A 21451-nucleotide genomic window follows, 5' to 3' on the forward strand; every position below is an offset into this window, starting at 1 on the left:
TTATCTTTATTTTCCTGATGATATTACCCTTACAGTATAAGGTTTATATATATTTGAATATGGAAAATGTGTCTCTGCAAATGATAAAAAATAGTTCCCATATAAACCCATGTTATATTTTTTGTTGAAAAAAGTACAGTTTCAAACCCCTTTTTAGAAAAAATGAATCAAAATTTATTAACAATGCACACAACTATATATTTTGAAAAGAAATGACAAATGATCAGAGGAAAAAAAGTAAAACATTGCAATGTTATGATGTTTCATAAACTGCAAATGACCAGCTGATATCATCAGAAATTATGCTGTGGAGAAATATTTAAAGGAACTCCTTGAAAATAACTTTGAAAATATGTGGTTGCATAAAGCTATAAATTCTTTACTTGTTTTACACTTTTCAGAGGCTTTAGATCCTAATGAAGACAACTACGGCCAGGAAATGGAAGTTTTCCTGAATGAGGCTGATATCTTAAAACCAGGTCAAAATGATGAAGACGGTGGAAATATTAGGCAATTCTTTGTTGGCAATGACACCACCATAAAACATGGAAAGAAAAAGAAGTCTTTATATATTCAAAATAAACCAAGAAGAAGTGATCAGCTGCCAGAGTTTGAGGCATTTGTCGTATCAGGTGAAAGTGATGACGATGACCTTCCAGCAATTTTTGACAAAAAGGATGACAAGGATGATGAACATGTTGCTAAAATTAAAGCTGTTGAAATAACAAAAGCGTACAGAAAAAGTATATGCATAGATGCAAATTTGAATAGGAGTGAGAAAAAGCATAAACAAAAGAAAAGGAACTTTAGTGGGAACATTTCAGTGGTTGAAGTGATTGCTGACACTGATGTTAACGATTTCGTAGAAACTGATTTCGTAGAAACTGTTCCTGAATTACCTGTCATTGATGAAGAGAGCCAAGGAGGTAAATCAAATGAAGATAGTAATGAGATTAGGGATGAAGATAGTACACATGTACAAATAGATATAGAACAAGGCTCCATGTCTAAAATGGAGGCTTCTGACTTTGAGAAAATATCTGAAATGAAAGCTAAATCACAAGATGAATGTTGTGAAGATTTTACAAAACTTTTACCAATATTTTTCACAATGCCTGTAGACATTGTTTCTCCACAGAAAATAACAGAAACAAATCAAGAAGTATTTCTTGTGCCTGATGCTCCTTCAATAGATGAACTTGAAGTATTAGTTGAAAATATAAATAATTTGACAACACTGCCAAAATTAGATATGGCACAACTGGTTGAAGAGTGGACATTAGAATATTCTGGCTTGAATACAAAGCATACAAGTAAGATTGAAAAAAAGAATAGCAAAAATGTTGAACATAACAAAAGCAGTCTAAAATATTCAGATGTATGTGGTGATAAAACATCTGAACAAGATATGGGTGAAAAAGGAAATTTAGGCAAAGATATTGATGCATTTGGTGAATCTTTTAATCTATCAACTAATGGCAGCTTTCATCAAAAGCAAACGGTCAATTTTAATATGGACATATCAAGTGATTTTGATAGCCCTATTAAACCACTAACAAATAAACCAAATAAAAGTAAAAGGACTAGTCCTACAGTGCAACATAATACCAGTACCTCTGATAATTTAGAACATAGAATAAGAGATAGCAGTGCACAAAGTGATTTGGCTAATAACAATAAAGAAATGACAGATCTTGCTGAAGAACCAACACACAAGTTAAATGAAAATGATGTTGAAATGGAAATTGATTCTTTTTCTGGATCAGATGACTTCCTGGACACTCAGTCAAATTTTATGCTGGCTAGTGATGATTTTTTTAAAGAAATAAATTCAGATGAAAGTAATGAAGGAATTAAGAATAAAGATTCATCATTGAAGCCAAGTCAATGTGTAGAACTTTTTAGAGAATCTGTTAGCTGTATTGAAAAGCAAAGAACAGGAGAAGCCGAATGCAGTAAATCTTCCAGTTCTAACAATAAAAAGTTAAGTTCATGCAAATCTATGGACATTTCTCTATTTGATGATTCATTTATGAATGATAGTGTTCTGGAGGCTATAAAGACACAAGCTGTTGTTGAGGAAAATGCTAGTCAGTCTACAGGAAGAATTATGTCACCTTCACAGTATACTTTCAGTCAAGCTTTAGCATTTGTTCATGATAGTGATAGTACGGACAAAAGTTCTGGTGAAAGGGAACAGAGTGGAACATTTAAAGTTCCAATTGAAAAAGAAAAGGACAATATGAATGTGAATTTCTTATTTAAACAAAAGAAAAATGCAAAATTTATAAATGATGAAAGCATTTGTTCAAGTACTTTTGACCATCAGAAAAATAAAGCTGCTGTTGATTGCCCTGGAGCATTTACTGCTATTAAACCTCATGATAAATTGGACACGTCACAACTTAATTTGATTAATGAAATTGTGAATATGGATAACGTGGATGCTTTCAGTGATGATGGGGAGGAGTCAGATGTACCTCTCTTTGACCTTGGCTTTGATGTTGACGACGATATCATTCCACCATCACCATGTTTGAGTGAAACAACTTCACAGAAATCTGTTCTTAAAAATCTAGGTCAAAGTTTTCTATCTAGTAGGAAATCTTTGTCATTCATGTGTGACAAATCACGATTAATTGGATTTAAAAACTCTACTGTCTTAAAACCTGCTTTGTCACCTGCAGGAGAGGAAGAAGAACTAGAACAGGAAGATGGTGACGACCTTGAAACGTCGAATACCAAAGTTGATGAAGTTTCTAAGGGTAATAAAAGAAAATCCTCAACTTTTTCAAGAAAGGAAGATCCATTTAATGTTAATCCAGTGAATTTTGATGCTGGGGATAACGAGTTAACTCAGCAAAATGAGGACGAAAATAACATCAATTTGAGTGACCTTCATGGTGACTTTGAAATGCCATCCTCTCCAGTGTTATCTGGTAAAAGACCACTCAGTCAGAAACCAGTCTTTTCATCATTGAATCTTGAAATAAAATCACCAGATGGTCTGAAATCTGATTTCTCGGCAATGGATCTTCCTGAACAGGAATCACCCTTGAAATTAAAATCTCCCTTGATAAATCTGTCAATTCAGGACTCTCCTTCTATGGACGACAGTTTTGTAGTGAGGAAAAAACGTAAAAAGACACTCATAATAGACTCACCAATAACTCCTGACCTAAGGAAAAAAGATGATTTTGATGATTTTAAAACACCATTAAGACCAGTTACTGCTAGAGTTAAGAAAAATATTTCCTCAACTTCTAGTGAAGAAGAAAGTATACTAAAAAAGAAGAAACCAAAAAAGGCTGTTTCGTTTTGTGTAGATGATTTACTTGATGATGAAAGTGATTTTGAAGACATTATGAGCATCAAAAAGGATAAGAGAAACAAATCTACTGACAATGAGACAAAAACCTCTGACAGCAACAAAAGGGATTCATCTGAAAATAAAAAAAGAAAATCCAAGTCTCCCTCTAATCCTTTTTTGGTAGATGAAGCGGATGTGTCTGAAGATGAGGAAGCTTCTACAGATGAGGAGGAAGGTAGTGATTTAGATCAGATGGAAGAAAGTTTTGTTTCTGAAGGTTGTACTCAACTTTCTCAAGGTCAACATGAGGAACTTCAGGCCATCTACTTAAAGTCAGTACGTAGCCCAACAGGTCAGGGTGGTAAATTTAAACTTAAATATGACTATGATGATAATATTGATGTGTATTCTCAGGTTCCCCAAGATGAAGAGTCACAGTATTATGATGATAGTTTTGTTTGTGATGAGGAAGAGGAGCATGATCTTCTGGAGGGACATGAAATCACCATATTAGATAAAGGCAATATCATTGACAATGAATCATTTGCTGGACCAAGGACAAGATGGTCAAAACCTGCAAGACATAAAGTGATGCCCACTGTGAAACCTATCAAGCGAAAGAGGGTAAAAAGAATAGCAGATTCTTCAAGTGAGGATGAATCTGAAAACCAGAACATGAATTTTATGTCACCTGCAGATCCAGGAAGAAAATTCCTAGATTCTCCTGCAATGACTCAAGGGCATGGTACAGTCAGTTCAAGATCAAGTAATAGAAACAGTCGTCAGTTGTTATCAAGCAGTGATGATGAACAGAAAGAGGAAGTAATATCACCAGAAATTATGTGTTCACTTAAAAGTAGAATAAAAACTAACAAACAAAACTTAGCGAATGTTACAAGTAATCAGCTCTCAGATTCTCGAATATTAGACGCTAGTGCAGATATGACAATATCAAAAGATAAAGAAGAACGTATTAGAAGACAAAAAGAAAAACAGGAAGAATTTCGTAAACAATTAATTGCTAAGCAACAAAATAATGAGTCAGTAGACAAAACTAATAGTTATTGTGATGATACTGCTTTATTGACAAGGAAAGATTTAACAATTACAGAGGAAAGTTCACTACTTACAGAAGACAGTGACTTATTGTTGAATACAATGAAATCGTCTAATAACAAATCTGTGATAATCGTGGATTCACGTGAAATAAATGGTGCTCAGGACATTGTTTCTACTTTACGATTCAATCATAACATAAATGTAGTTGCTGCCCAGTTAGACAGCTGTGATTATGTTGTCAGTGTCCGCATGGGAGTAGATCGTAAACAATGGTCTGAATTCAGCAATGGAACAAATCGTGCTAAAATGACAGAACGTTTGCTGGACATGTGTGACTTTTATGAGCAACCTTGCCTTATCATTGAGAAAGATAAATGTAAACCAGAAGAAAAAGGTAGAATATTACACTGGACTAAATATGTTGATAAAACTTTAGTTCATTTGATTCAGTCTAAAATGACATTGTTTTTTACGGAAAATCAGTTGGAAACTGCATCTATCGTAGCCGATTTATGTCAACTTGAGAACAGAAAGAACTGTGCAATATCTTGTCCCATTAATTTGAGTACTGATCAGCAGAACAGGGTTAAGTTCTATAGATCTATACCTCATTTATCTTACGTTCATTGTCTGTTTTTGTGCAATAATTGCAAAACTGTGGCAAGCTTTTTATGCAGTGATGTGAAAACTATAATGACTAATGGCAAAATGACAGAGGAACGAGCTTCTAATGTTTTTAATTATATCAGAAGAACGTTTGATACTCAGATGTTACCATCAAGTTATGGATAATAAAAGCCAAATTCATATTTACTCATGTTGATAAAATTGATTGATCGCTTTAATGCTGTCAGCCAGTAAGGCAATCTTAGGAAACTTTTCTATTTCAAGAAACAGTTTTGCCATGTAAAGATTCATATTTTCAAATCCAGAAAACAGTTAAGCGCTTAAAATGGTTAGAAAAAAAAAGAAATGTAGGAGTCTTTCATATAGTTAAAACACACAAAGGAGTTTTAATTATTTGAGTTACAATGAGGTGAGTTGCTATTTTATAAATTTCCTGGTTGTAATTTAAATACTTCCATCTTATGATGATATGAATAATTTGATTGTTATTCTTCAAGGAACAAAAGCAACCGTTGATTATCAAAGCCTTCTGAAAGTCTGCATTTTCTTTGTTTTGTCTTTCACACAATGAATTTCATGCTCTCAGCAACTTTGGAATAAGCATAGATGATTATTTTCAAAAAGATTTTGACTGAGATGGATAGAAGCATATGTGATGACCATATCAATCAAACAATTACCTTTCAATATAATGTTCAACACAGAAAATTAATAGTCCAGTCAAACTAAGATTTAACCTCAAACTAATTGCAACAGAAAATGTTTTAGTTCTTATCTGTAGCATCATGCTCTTTATACACACAGAAAAAAGTCTCATCAAATCTAACTGGAGGAAAACTCAAAATCAGCATTTTTAATTTCCTATGGAAATTAACATTGGAAAGGGAGATAACTCTTGCAAAAATTAGTCTTTTTTGGTCAGTTTTTGGTTGTTTTTCTTGAAATTTATGTAAAGTATGATACTTTAATGGAGTTATGAGATTGTATTTGACTAAATTATATTATCTTCTGCTCATGAGATGTACAAAACCGAAGTGTTATGGGTAGTTTTATTTTTTTCTGGCATTTTTCATTAAAGAAATTGCAAATTTGAAGCTTTGTAACCATTTTGAAAAAATAACGTGAAAATTTGGCATTGTATAAATCTTTATATTTTATTTTTTCAGCCACTCACTTATCTAAAGAAACTTTAAAGCACAAAAGAAGAATACATGCTTAATTATTTTTATAAAATTTGACATTCTTTACCTTGACATGTTGAAAAATTGTCAACTAATGAATTACAAAATCGAGATAATAGCTTGATAAAATATATGAGAACACCTTAAGAGTTGTTTGTTATACTCTAAAGACTGCTAAAAAAATCAAGAATCAATACATTTTGATGTAAAGAAGCGGAAAATTTATAATTTTGAATCAAATTTTTATTGATATTTGTGTCTTTTTTGCAAGAGTTATCACCCTTTTCAATGCAAATCTCCATAGGAATTTTAAATGGTGATTTTTTTAGTCTTCCTCAAGTTAGATTTTATGGGACTTTTTTCTGGTTATATTTATGGTATAATACTAAAGATTAAAACTTAAAAATCTTTTGTTGCAAATACTTTTAGGTTAGGGTAAATTTGTGCTAGATTGACTGGACTAACAAGGGGATTCACTAGTTGTGCCAGTTATCAACTCTCTTCCCTTTTTAAGTCATTATTAAAATGACTTATGGTACATAAAAGAACATACAATAAGAATTAATAATAGAATAGTACTAAACTCTCTGAAAATGGTTTAACGGAAAACAAAAACTACAAGTATAACAAATTGTATAAAAGAATGCTTACAGTTACTGAACAGAAGCTCAGTCAAATGCTTAACCATCTGAAATGAAGCTCAGTCAAATACTTAACCATCTGAAATGAAGCTCAGTCAAATACTTAACCATCTGAAATGAAGCTCAGTCAAATACTTAACCATCAGAAATGAAGCTCAGTCAAATGCTTAACCATCTGAAATGAAGCTCAGTCAAATACTTAACCATCTGAAATGAAGCTCAGTCAAATACTTAACCATCTGAAATGAAGCTCAGTCAAATGCTTAACCATCTGAAATGAAGCTCAGTCAAATGCTTAACCATCTGAAATGAAGCTCAGTCAAATACTTAACCATCTGAAATGAAGCTCAGTCAAATACTGAACCATCTGAAATGAAGCTCAGTCAAATACTGAACCATCTGAAATGAAGCTCAGTCAAATACTTAACCATCTGAAATGAAGCTCAGTCAAATACTTAACCATCTGAAATGATGAACTTCTTAGTTCAATCAGATACATATAATACACTGTATATATTGAAAAATTATTTGTATGAAATCAGAAAACTGCAAATAAAGTAGAAATAAATTGGTCAACTTTACGTCTACAAAAAATTAACACATTACACATGTAATCATATATGTGTTAATTGCTTTCTATTTTTTTGAGTCGTGTAAGGTTAATATGTACATAGAGAGTTTGAAATTGACAGTATGTTAGCAAACAAAAAGTCGCCTTGTAAATCTGAGAAAAAGTTCAAATAAAGGATTTCATCAAATACATGCAGATTAGTAAGTGCCCAGTCTAAAGAGACGGGGAACAGTTTATTTCACACCAGGCGCCATTTTCAAAGTCCTTCAATATTAACTTATTCTTTGTATAGGTTTGAATATTCATTTAAATGTTATTTCTGAACCGATTTCCAAATTATAAACGCCAGACATTTTGACAGATTGTGGGAAAGGACCTATCTATTGTATGCTGCAAAAAAAGGCCAAATTTAAACCGACTTAGATTTTAAAGCTGAAAAGGGCATCCGACTTAAAAGCTGGTCGACTTATACTCGAGTACCTACGGTATTGTAAAAAAATAAATAATTTCAGTCGTCTGTGTTTCACTAAAAAAATTGTAAAGATTATTTTTCCGGACACCAAAATAATTTAGCTTATTTTCTTTCTTTTTTTTGGAGTGAAATATTCTTTTATTTTGTCATTTCTACTTATATCAGTTTGTTTGTCCTCAGCTGCTGTTTAAATTTAAAATTGAGAATGGAAATGGGGAATGTATCAAAGAGACAACAACCCGACCATAGATAAAACAACAGCAGAACTTAAGGTTACCAACAATGTAACGAGAAAATTCCGCAACCGGAGGCGTCCTTCAGCTGGCCACTAAACAAATATAGACGTATTTTTACGGTTTCGAAAATTAAAACAATTATGTGCTTATATTATTTTGAGGCGGCAATCAACATGGAAGACATATACATTTACATTGTAATAGAAACAAAAACTCTATGGAATGAGTATGTGAACATTGAACCTGGGAAGAGTATATCTAATAATATATATGTTCCTGATTGAACTGAATTTATTATCATTGAAATGACTAACAAAACCTGGAATGCAATGTAATGACCTATTCCCAGATAGAACATGTTATCAACTATTTTATAAAAAGTTCACGGTTTTATCGAAGGTGATTTAATTTAACTGGTCTTAGACTATGGTAGAGCCTTGTAATGGTGCTGTTTCTTACAATAGAAATCTTGCTTTGCATCGATCTTTACATATTCGCTCGCCAAGGGTTACGATGATCCACTCCCGCTCTGGCTAGCGAAGATGCGATCTTTATGGTGAATTAGAATTGTAGGCCAATAGAAATGATAATAAAAATTAACATTACATATACCATTTAGACAAATATTGTTTCTTCAGTAATGTTTGGGGGTTTGTAGGCTAAACTTTAGAAAATTCAAAAAGCATTTAAAAAAAAATAACAGCGGATTAAACTAAAAGTGCGATAGAAAAATTCCGTTCCAATTCAATATAACACACTAACACACTCAGTGTTAGGCAGCGTAATTATCAGTCGGGAAGAAAATTTAATTCTGTTTTATAAAGTTTCATATATTTTAATAGATTTAAAGAAGATTCCTGGAAACAAACACCGCTACTTGTTCATACATATAGAAAAGATCTGGCCAAATAAATTAACTATATGTCAGTTAGCAGTTATTTTTCTTTTTCTTAATGCCAGAGAGATTGATTATTATTAGAGAAACCTTGTTTCCGAATCCCTTTGAATTTATATACTACTGCATTTTTATGGATCTATCATGTCTCAAAAGGACAGATCAGAGCTTTGCATGAGGGAGATAGATTCCTTTATTTGCAATAATTTCCAAAATTTTACATCTTTGAATAACACAATATCTGTATTTTAATACTTAGTACCGAGGACAAGTGCTGGCTTCAGGGCTGGTGATACCCTTGGTCTAACATTACACTAGCAGAAGTATCGCATCCAATCTTACTGCATTTCGATCAACAATGTACATTGGTACATGGGAGACAATTTCATGCAAATTACAGTGACTTTTTAAAAATATTAATATGACTTATCTCCCTTACTATATAATGATTAGGCCATGTACTTTTGAAATTTAATAACCTTGAACCAAATCCCAATCTTTGTCATGTAAAAAACACAAACAAATCAAATATTTGAAGAAAAAAAATTAGAAAATCATCAGTTTACCAAAAAATAAATCTGCATCAATTATCAATTTACAAAATCTCAAATCGCTGAAAGATTTACTACGGGATAAGCAAATATTAGACCAAGGTTCTCTTGCGTCTGCTGTCGTATGTAGAATCCAGAAATTCATTAGAACTAAACTTCTAGTTAAGGATATGATAATTAAATTGAAAAGAAACCCACTTCGCTCTTATTATTGTTGTTGAAGTTGGCATCACCACAGTGTCATATGAGACAGTTATTCGTGGTATCCGGAAACTTTGGAGAGAGTAGCCAAATTTTGTCTATCAAAATATATTTAAATCATTTTATATACCTAAATTATCAAGATTGCCATTCGCGATTAATACTTGTAGGTAAATATTTTGCAAATTGATATTGCAACCATATTCGGATGATATTTTTAACCTAACGGAATCTAGAGCAAAAATTTGAAACCACACAATCCGATACGTTAGCAGAACCTATTATACGTCTCATCCAGAATGTTATTTTTTTAAGAACTGTCAACCGAATTTTCTGATATTTTTCTGACTTTAAATTACTATCGTTTTTGTTTGATAAATTATGGGAGGAACTCATAATTATGGTTTTACGTTCAATTCTGACATAAGAAAAGAGAAAATTAATGAATATATTTAATTTATTGTATTATAATGTGACCTGACAATTATATATAGATCAAAGGGTTTGTGAAACAAATTATCTATCACAACGCCTACCTGTAAGTTTTCAATAAATCAACTTATTTATAGCATGTTCTGAAATGCATTATGTACTACACAAGGGAAGTTTCTTATACTTTTGTAGTTCAATTACACTTAGAAAATCGCGTGATTGTGACCAACTGTTCTGTCTCGCCTGCGACTCGAGTTGTGAAAGCGAGACATAGCGATCTTTTTTACCAAAAAAATATAGTTTATTCAACTAAGGAAAACATCTTGAGTTTTTCATTGTTTTGTGTCCTCTTGGTGTTAGGCTCAAATATATATTTCAGAAAAACTTTTGAAACTGTGACAAAATATGATCTACTAGGACGCATTGAGATTTTGAATTTTAGTCTTTTTGGTAAATTTTTGAGTTATCAGTTATAGTAGTCTCATTTTATAATAAAAAAATTGCTACATACATATTTTCTTCAATAAAGACCTTTTAGGAATGAAAAAAGAATGAATTAAGCAATAAAATCAACATGTTCATGACAAACAAATCTATGACAAAAGTGTCAAACAAAACCATGACAAAAGTGTCAATCAAGCTGACAACAGTCATAACAACACACAAAACACTAACACGCAATTGATGTGCTCAGATGACCCGGGAGCTAGGGAAACAAGTCCTATCCCACTTCACGGTGGAACACGTTATGTCCAAACTTTATACCAAAAGAAGGTGCTAATCTTTTACATCCGAGTCATTTATAATTATTGACATAACAAAAGTAATTCTTTCATTTCCACCATCTTTAAGATAACTCTGATAACCTTCAATTATACACAAGCAGGAACGTGATTTGGCATACTATAGTTAATCATTTGTGGATAATGTACTTTTAACATCATGAGAAATGATCAAAAATGTTTTAAAAGCATTTTTTACGAGACCAAATACCAAATCTTTATTAAGGTCCACAATGAAATAAAAATTACAACGGGACTTCACATCCGTGAAGATGATCTTTTATGGTCAAATATTCAACCTTTTAAAGACTTTAAACAATTGCCTAACTAAATTCTTGGTCCACTTATTATTGAAACACTTACTTCACAATAGGTGTTAACTAATACTTTGTATTTATCAGATCCACCTTTGTAAGTATTTCATTATATCTGTAATTTTAAGAATAAACTGATTGATAAAAAAAACAAGATATAATGTATTCTTACTTATACAGTTACGAAACCAGGGCTACAAATCGCCTACAGTATCAATTAAATTATACTTTTACACCATGATGTTAAAAGCATTCATTTGTACAAATAAAATTTAACGAAAATTAAATCAGACTGGTTATATACATTTATAATGGGAAAACTTGGCATGAGGAAAAGTTCATTCTTAAGTTTTGCATGTATATACGTAGAAATTGAGCCGGAATTAATGTGTTCAATAGACATCCGTTTCCTCATTTTTGTTATTTCTCAACTTTCCCAATGCGATAAAATAAATCAGCTTCGGGTCAAGCTATAATGAGAAAATGTCTGACGATTAGTTTATATTTACAATTGTAATGTGGACGCAAAAAACCGTTGAAAGTGAAGGTCATACGAAAATTGAAGGTTGAATATTTGTATAGTTCTTTACATCTTTGTCATTTTTGTCTTTTGTGGATATGAATGCGTCTCTCTAAAATGATTCCATATCTTCTATCTTTTCTGTATTAGTAATTTTGCTTGTAAACGAGACACCTGGGATTACTTTTAGGTATTTTTTTTATTCTTTTGGTTCGTTTTAAACGTAAATATTTGCTGAAATGATATGACGAATTTGACGGCGTGTTTTCATCCTAACCATTTATTGCGGGTATTTTTTTTGTATTTTCTCTCACTTTTCGATGAATTTGTATAGCACATTTGGTTACGTATCTTAAACCTTATGCAAGGATGAAACGCAGCACTGAAATTTTAAGTTTATAAACAGGTTTAACTTCTAGGGAGATGTTATATATTTTTGAAGAAAGAAAAAAAAAAGATGGGAAAAATACCAGAGGGAATCTTAAACTACATTTCATAAATAAAAAAAACAGACAGCCCCAAGCCCCTCCCCCCCCCCCCCCCCCCCCCCCCCCCCAAAAAAAAGGGGGAACGAACAAACCAAGGACGTATAACTAACATACGTCTAATATACGTCCTTGAAACAAACACAGTGATGCTCCAGTAGGATTCCCTCTTAGGTCTCGGGGTCTCTTTTGACGTGTCTTAGTTCACAAGGTCAATGTAAAGCAAACTAAGTAAGTACTATAAGTGAGGATTACAACATTCTTTTAACTTCAGAGGCCCGAGGTTGAATTAAATGAGACATCAGGTCGCAAGTTCGCAAATCGGACTATGTTGGAGCCACAACAACCACACAAACTACTACACATAAAACTGACGATTGAGCAACGCGAATCACACCAAAAACCGAGAATTGTTATTTCCAGTTTACAATTTAAAAATGTGATAAAAACATTGAAGGCTATAAAATATACGTTTTCTTCATAGATGCACTAGGGTGTTCATCAACTTTTGCTGAATTTTTTTTTATTTAGATGACCAGATGAGTTCACTTCCGGAACACTTTCCAAAGTCGCCAGATCTGGCCAGTATTGTTCCGTTAATTATATGCAATTAAACCGATTTACGTAAACGTCATCATGTATACTTTATTTATTTAGAAGGTGTATGTTTGTTCCTTTGCCAAATTGTCAGCAGACAAGCTTTGATTAATTGTCATCAGACAGAATCCATTTCTTACCCTCGATAAACAGCGTGAAAAACAAACATTTGAACATGAATATCGATCACTCTAGAAGGTTGCAGGGATACCAGTTATATACAATCCAATTTATTTTAACAAGCAGTAAGATAACGATCAGTGATTGGCAGTGTTTTAACTTACATGTATAGGTATTGTGCAATATGACATATGCATTATAGTACTGTTCTTTAGTCCTTATACAAAGAAAACTGAAAGTCACAGTGACAGTAGATAACGTGAGTTTAGGAGGTCTTGATTTTTATCATCTAGATTATTAGACTAGACCATGGCGATTAATATGAAAATGATATGCGGGTTCATGGGTCTAAGATCTTTACGTTGGTTGTTATTACTTTAACGAAGTTAGACGAACTCTTAAGACATCAATACGTCTTGACGAGATGTGTTATTACTTTACATTTGAACTGTTCAGTAGAAAAGGGAACCTAACAAAAAACAAACAAAATTGACTTGTAATCTAATTAAAATATAGATCTCCGATTTCGTTATACGAGCACGCGAGTTAAGATACCATGTAGATCTAAATTTTAATCAGATTGAATTTGGCTAGCTATACATCTTACTGATAACTTCACATCTTCATAATTACGCGAATTTTAGTATGCCCAACTTTGGGGCATTATGTGCTTTTGTCTGTTCGTTCGTTCGCCACGATCCGTATGTCCCGCGTCACCACGTTCCATCTGTCCCGCTTCAGGTTATAAGTTTTTGGTCAATGTACTTTCAGATGAAGTTGAAGTCCAATCAACTTACAGTATAAAATTGAGAATGGAAATGGGGGAATGTGTCAAAGAGACAACAACCCGACCAAATAAAAAAAACAACAGCAGAAGGTCACCAACAGGTCTTCAATGTAGCGAGAAATTCCCCCACCCGGAGGCGTCCTTCAGCTGGCCCCTAAACAAATATATACTAGTTCAGTGATAATGAACGCCATACTAATTTCCAAATTGTACATAAGAAACTAAAATTTAAATAATACAAGACTAACAAAGGCCAGAGGCTCCTGACTTGGGACAGGCGTAAAAATGCGACGGGGTTAAACATGTTTGTGAGATCTCAACCCTCCCCCTATACCTCTAACCAATGTAGAAAAGTAAAAGCATAACAATACGCACATTAAAATTCAGTTCAAGAGAAGTCCGAGTCTGATGTCAGAAGATGTAACCAAAGAAAATAAACAAAATGACAATAATACATAAATAACATCAGACTACTAGCAGTTAACTGACATGCCAGCTCCAGACTTCAATTAAACTGACGGGAAGATTATGATTTCATCATATGAACATCAGGCACAATCCTTCCCGTAAGGGGTTTAGTATCATACCATCATAACATATATGAGAAGAACATAACCCGTGTCATGCCAACAACTGTTTTTAGAATAAATGTGTTTAGTTCCGACGCAAAGACCTTATAAGTGACTCAATATTAACGCCAAAATATGCAATCTTTAATGACTTGACAACAGTATCGTAATTATATCCCTTCTTAATAAGTCTATTCAAAGGTTTTGTAAGTTTATGAGGTGAATACTGACACCTTTGTGCTTTATAAAGAATATTTCCATAAAAAATTGGATGTGAAATACCTGAACGTATAAGAAGTCTGCATGTTGAGCTATATTTACGAATGATGTCTTTATACCGATGATAAAATTTAGTAAATGTTTTGACTAGTTTGTGATATCGAAAACCTTATGATTCTTTAATATGATATTTTTCTAATTTTTATGATTCCAAATAAGAGTTTTTACCCCCATTCCACTGAACATAGAAAATGATACTGCGAGTGGGGCACCCATGTACTATGGCCATATTCTTTTTGATCAAAATGGGGTGTATATTTGCCCTTCCCTCTGCATCTGCCACTGAACAGGGGGTTCTAGATATATCCCCATTTATAGCATCGTTTTAGATATTGCTTCTATGCTATCAATCGAGTGGGGTTCAAACTCGCATCCCTAGTGTTGACAGTGGACACTACATATAGATGAACAATTAGACAAATTAGCCACCGAGCAGTGGCATATCTAGAATTTGGGAAGCCCACCCCTCTGCATCTGCCGAGGCCCCGAGTTAATTTATAGTACACCGGATTACATCTTTGATATAGTTAATGACAGTTACGGAAAACTGAAATTGAAAACTGCAATTGTTGTAAAAAAGGGAGCACACGTCAATAAGCACAACCTTACGCCATAAATAACTAACAAAAATTCATCTAAATGGCAACCTGCAGTCCTCACCAGACATGTGACCACGGGTATAGGTATCTATATCTGTCAAGTTTTAAATCGTCCAGTCTATAAAGAGTATTTGCATAAATTACTGTGGATGTCAGTTTAAAAAGGTCAAGCATTTTCAAAGAGAGTACTTTAATATTTTTGCCAAAATGTATGTTATTATTGTGTCGCTTTCTCAAGGACAGTCTCAATTAAGTTGATTCTGTTTAAAAAAAAAAAAAAAAGAGAGAGAAAAAAATCTCACATTTAATATAAAGCACATTCCATCTTTTAAATTGCCTTTTTTACAAAAAAAAAATGAAGTCATCTTTTCAATCTCCTTGAAAATTAAAAAAAAACCTTATTTTCTTGACTTAGATATGACTAAGAATCACGTCATTTGACAGAGTCGACATTTCCATAGATGGAAAATTAGATAATAAATATATTTATACGTAAAGGTGTTAAACTGTGCTAATGGGACATATATATGTACAAATATATTTACTTAGAATAGTCTTAACTGGATGACGTTCCACGTTATCTATGACAAAGATATATTAATAAATGATCTCAACAGTTTTAACTCAATATGGTATTTTCCAATTAAGAAAATGTCATTTGATATGAAAGCGTCATACAGTCTTAACCGTTTGAATTTTATTGACACAATTATTTTTTTTTACAATTTATTAACAAAATCTGCAAAACACATGTTTAATGAATTATTTCAAAATTTGAAAGAATTACAACATATCCCCTCTGTTTGATATTGTACTAACTTGACTCTTAGTATTATTTGTTAATTGTTATGAGAAAAATAAGTCCAGTAACGGAAGAAAAAAGAAATATCTGCACGCAAGCCGAGGAGGATTTTGTGCATATCTGATGACAATAAAATTGTTTCGTTGAAGTAACAGGATACTTATGTTTATTACGCAATTTAATGAAGTATAAACGTCCGAACCAATATTAAAATTTTTAATGGATATTAATTTATTAAATGTTTTATGTAAGGTGAACTAAGTTTATACAAAAACTAAACCTGTTTTTGTCACGACATCAAAGGAGTAATGGCATGACAATCTGTAGAAATTAAGGACTTGAGAATTTGTGTTTCGATATAGTTGAACTGTTAAACGTTTCTACTAGAAAACATTGACCCTTGTTGGCATTAGGTATATGCAATACTGTGGAATGTGTTTATTTCTTCCATTGAGACGTAATGAAACTAAGTGCCAAATTAATCTGGTGACGCAAATGAGATATAGATTTTTTTTTTCGTTATAAATATTCCATTTATCCAATTCCTCCGGTTTTCAAAGTCACGACATCTCAGTTTAATAAACATGTGTCTCTGTCCAGGAATAAATAACATTAAGATGCATCAATATTGTCAATTTGATAAAACCAAAAGAAGGACGGAAGATATCAAAGAGATATATTCAAAGTGAAAATCATAAGTTGGAGAAAATCTGACCATGTCATGAAAAAAACCCACGAGAGACAAACAACAGTCGACAACGCATAGAAAACTGAAGACTGAGCAATACATACACAACCAAAAACTGATGTGATATCATGTACTCCGGAAGGATAAGGAGACACTGTTCCATGTGCGCCTTCTGTCGTGTTGCTGATTCAATGTTCTCCAATTGAACCAAAAATATTGGCCTTTTTTTTAATAAAGCATATAGTGATTTGTATTGTAATAATACTAATTTAAGATATAACATGTCATGTTCTATACGAAATCTATAAATCTCATGTCCGGTAGTAGCATCCTTGTTATAAAGGGGAGGTGTCCGTTAGATAATGGATGAGATGTTAAAAAGAAGTAGCAGTCATGTCTGTCCATAAAATTCCAATAGGACGTAATTTACAGTATGTCTATGAATTTTTTAAGATACACGTCCATCTGCCTGGGCTGTTCACTTGACGTTTTCATGGATCCTTTGTTCAGGAGGTTCAGGCTGGAACAGTTTCTGATTATTTTTTTCAAGATAGACCTTATGTCTCATATGGTTGCAATGCTTTCTGTTCATTTTTTTATTCGAACTCGTGTTATTTGTCACTTTTTATTTATCTGCGTTTTGTCAGGTTTTGATGTTTCCAGTTAAACTGAATTCTATTATTCGGGTGTTCTTATAGTTTCATTTGTTATATTTTTATTACTCTTTCTTTGTATGCATAGTCTGGTGCATGGGAGTGATGGATGTTGTCTGTTGTCTTTTGTGCTGTGTAGCAGTTTGGTTATATCCGTTATACCTTTAACATATTATTGTTTTGACTGCGTTCGATTTTTCAGCTCATGCAAATTTTTGTATAGTGTTTTATGTTTTTCAATTTAGCTTACCAAATAATTTTGATTTTTATTCTAGATTAAACAACCCATTCTATACATAACTAATACGACATATTTATTAAGGAATATGATGTATAAACCCTCGGTTTATGCCATTCATTCTGTGACATGCACTTGTTCCTATACATGGGAAGTCCGACTCATGGATAGAAATAGGAGCCAGTGCATTCACTTTGGTGGTTCAACTGTCTCATTGTCGGTGCTCTATAGTATAAGATGGTGTTAGGACGTAACCAAGCTCATTATCGAGATTTTAGGGATAAACTGAAAATATAGTCCATGCTTTCTGTAAAGCAGCTCGCCCGGGGCGGATTGTCGCCAATTTACATGCTTTTTGGAGGAGTCAAGTCGCTGTTAGCGGACAGTGGGAGTTGTGAGGATGCGAACAGCGTGAACATTAGATGGTATAGACAAACTATGTTATATTTTTGTCATAAGATACATTTTTCATTTTTATCCAATGTATTGTATATAATATTTCGTGTTATGAAGTTCACTTTAGCTCGCCATTCTTGATCCCGGCGCCGCGTGAATCGTCAAAAATTTCAAATGTACACGCGAAATAATAGTTTAGAATTAATAAAATACCGAGTCTGTTATTATATGATATACGGTTGGTTGTGTTTTATACAAATTCTAAGTAACTATTACGTTGTTCACATGTAAAACGATATATTTGAAGAGACGCGCTGACAGCGTATTGCGTGGTTAGCAGACGTTAGAACATTTTAGAGGCCATGCTACCAGGATCAAAGTTTCTTCCTAACCTGTTGACGAATACGATGATACTCTATGTTAATCTGTTTTCTTTATACATGTTTGTGATAGATATGTACGTCCAATAAATGTAAAGTAGTTAGTTAAAGTACATGATTTGTAATATATACTGTAACACGCTGATCATTTCAACACTATATGTGTTGGAAGGCCTTTCCCATTATTCCCGTGCATGTCTGCATGATAATGTGTCTCCGGTTGCTTTTAAAGTACTCTTAAATTTGGATTTATTTTTTGCATATAACGTTGGTGCTTCATATTTTATATATATTCATGTTTTATGCAGTATTTAGTGGAACTCAGTCATTATTAATTAATGCGTTATTCAATAGTTAGTGAGACTGTCTAAATATATTCATGATATATGCATTATTTAGTGAGACTGTGTCCCCATATTCATGTTTTATCCAGCAGTTATAGTGAAACTTTGTCTTTATATTCAGGCTTTATGCGGTATTTAGTGAGACTGTGCCCCTATATTCATGCTTTTTGTAGTATTTTTAGTGAGACTTTGTCTCTATATACATGTTTATGTTTTATGCAGTATATTCATAGTGGTTGCGGGACTGATTCATTATTCGTGTTTCGTGTAGTATTTAGTTAGATAAGGTATCTTTATTTATCGTATTTGCGGTATTAAGTCAGGCTGTCCTTTTTATTCATGTTATATGCTGTACTTGGTATTAAAGGCAGTGTTTCTATATTTATGCTTTATACAGTATTTGGTGAGACTGTGTCTGTACATGGTCTCATATTTTACACATAAGTTTGTTAGGACTTTTTTTAACTTTATTAAGTTCATTTACAATGATAATTGTAATGATTGTATAGTTCTGATCCTGTCTGGAATTAAATGTATGTGATTTTCATAGAATGAAGATAATAAAATATGAACTGTTTAATGTTTCATTTTAATTTATAAAATTTGTTTTTTCTGTTACAAATCATGATGTGTTGTTTTATGTGTACATGTTATGTCCTGTTATGCTGCCCATCAGGAACCCTTGATTGGAATAAAAAATATTCTTTTCATTATTCTTATTCTTTACATGTTTTGGAGTTCGGGTGCGGGATTTTCTTGCTGCGTTGAAGACCCATTTGTGGTCCAATTCGACTGTCAAATCTGCACTTTGGTCGGGTTGTTGTCTCGTTGATATATTCTCTATTTCTGGCATTCTCAATTTTAGTGACGATGAACTTCTTATTCGAAAACGTCTGTAAAGTCACGAAGACTTTTCTTTTCCAGTAACGGGCTTGACTAATCGTTGTAAAAGTCATTAACTGACAATTATAAATGTGTCAATGTTTGCTATTAGCGAAAATGATAATGTTCTAGCGATGTCTATATATAACGCTTGAATTACAGAACATGAAGATATTGGAGAAAGAATGCTTGAATTATAAAATATGAAGATTTCAGATAGAGAATGCTTGGATTAGAAAATATAAAGATATTAGAGAAAGAATACTTGAATTACAAAATATTAAGATAGTAGAGAGAGAGTGCTTGATTTACAAAATATTAAGATAAAAGAGAGAGAGAATGCTTGGATTAGAAAATATAAAGATATTAGAGAAAGAATACTTGAAATACAAAATAATAAGATATTAGAGAGAGAGAATGCTTGATTTACAAAATAATAAGATAAAAGAGAAAAAATGCTCTCAATCACAAAATATTCAGATATTATGGAAGAAATGCTTGAATTACAAAATATTATGATTCCATTTCGCGCGATACCTGTCTTAATATTCTAGTTAACATTTGATTGATGACTGTTGAATACACGAAAATTTTGTTGATGCCTAAAGGTGCACAAATAACGAGGAGAAATTTCGAGTAATCTGACCTTAGTCAAGTGCAATGGAATTAATCATGAAAATTCTTGTCACCTGCGGACACTTAAAAGTTGTTTTTTTAAATAGATGTTTATGTTTTGGCTTTAGCACATTCCAACTTTTGTTTCACTGGTATTGTACTCTTGCAATATTTGCTTTACTTATTAAATAAATGACATATTTTAAGCCTTTTAACACCTTAATTGAATCATAAGTATCTTTTAGGTAATCAATTTACCTTAGCCTTACTTTGACCCGGACAGCTAATTATATCATATCAAAGAGATTTACTTTATAAATATTCAATCGGATTATGATAAAGATTTCATCAAGTCTTTGTTCTTAAGTCGGCACCTAGTCAACAGAACTAAGGTATAGAATCTACACGCAATATTGTCTATGATCATTATTGAAATCTGAAATAAAAAAGATCGCTGATTATTTTTTAAATATCATTCATATTAAAGTACTTTTAATAACCGGATTCTATATAACTTATAACATCCGAACTCTGTATGTTCGTATAAATATCAGTCCTAAACGACAGAAAATAAACAATCTCAGTAGTAAAATGCACACAAGCGTTTAGTCATGCAGAATGGTGGAAACTACTTTCAAAGTTTAAACAAAATGAATTGTGTACTAGTACATGATAAGTTAATGTAGCGTAATATTGTATATAATTGTAAAATTGCAGTAGATTATTTTTTCTGTCCATGCTTGCAAGGTCTTCAAACTAACTTAAGTACTAACTAACATAATGATAAACGTCTTTGATATAAGATGATAGGACTCAAAAGGGGGTCTAAGTCAAAGAGGGTGATAAATAAAAATCGACTCGCTCGGCGGTTTATTTTCCATATTCGGCAATGACACCCTTGATTTTTTTTAATAATGTAAAGTAAACCGAAATTTACAAGTATGTATATTGTTCACAACAGAAAATATTTCTCATGACCGTATTAAACGCTTCAATTATTCTGTTTATGGTATTTTAATATACTGATGAACTAGTCCAGTTGAAATTAACCTCATTTTAATTTCATTACTAAAATCTAGTTTTAGTAGATTTAAAATGTGGTGACTTTATTTGCCTTTTCTTTGATCTATAGATTTCTTAATATTCAGCAAATGGAACTGACAGACTGAATGAATTAGTCAATGTTTTTACGTCACAGATTTGAACCAATGAAAACAGTCTATCT

The 21451-nt window shown here is 32.5% G+C and overlaps 1 protein-coding gene across 1 annotated transcript in view; it reads left to right on the forward strand.

Annotated features, from left to right (window-relative positions):
* The window catches only part of LOC134711413 (Fanconi anemia group M protein-like), a 68204-nt gene extending 63026 nt beyond the window's left edge, over positions 1 to 5178 (forward strand). The window contains exon 16 of the mRNA XM_063571977.1: positions 402 to 5178. Coding sequence (XP_063428047.1) covers positions 402 to 5161 — 4760 coding nt within the window. The 3' untranslated portion in view covers positions 5162 to 5178. The remainder of the gene's footprint in view (positions 1 to 401) is intronic.
* The last annotated feature ends 16273 nt before the right edge of the window (positions 5179 to 21451 follow it).

This window comes from Mytilus trossulus, chromosome 3, assembly GCF_036588685.1.
Source record: "Mytilus trossulus isolate FHL-02 chromosome 3, PNRI_Mtr1.1.1.hap1, whole genome shotgun sequence".
NCBI classification, from domain to species: domain Eukaryota; kingdom Metazoa; phylum Mollusca; class Bivalvia; order Mytilida; family Mytilidae; genus Mytilus; species Mytilus trossulus.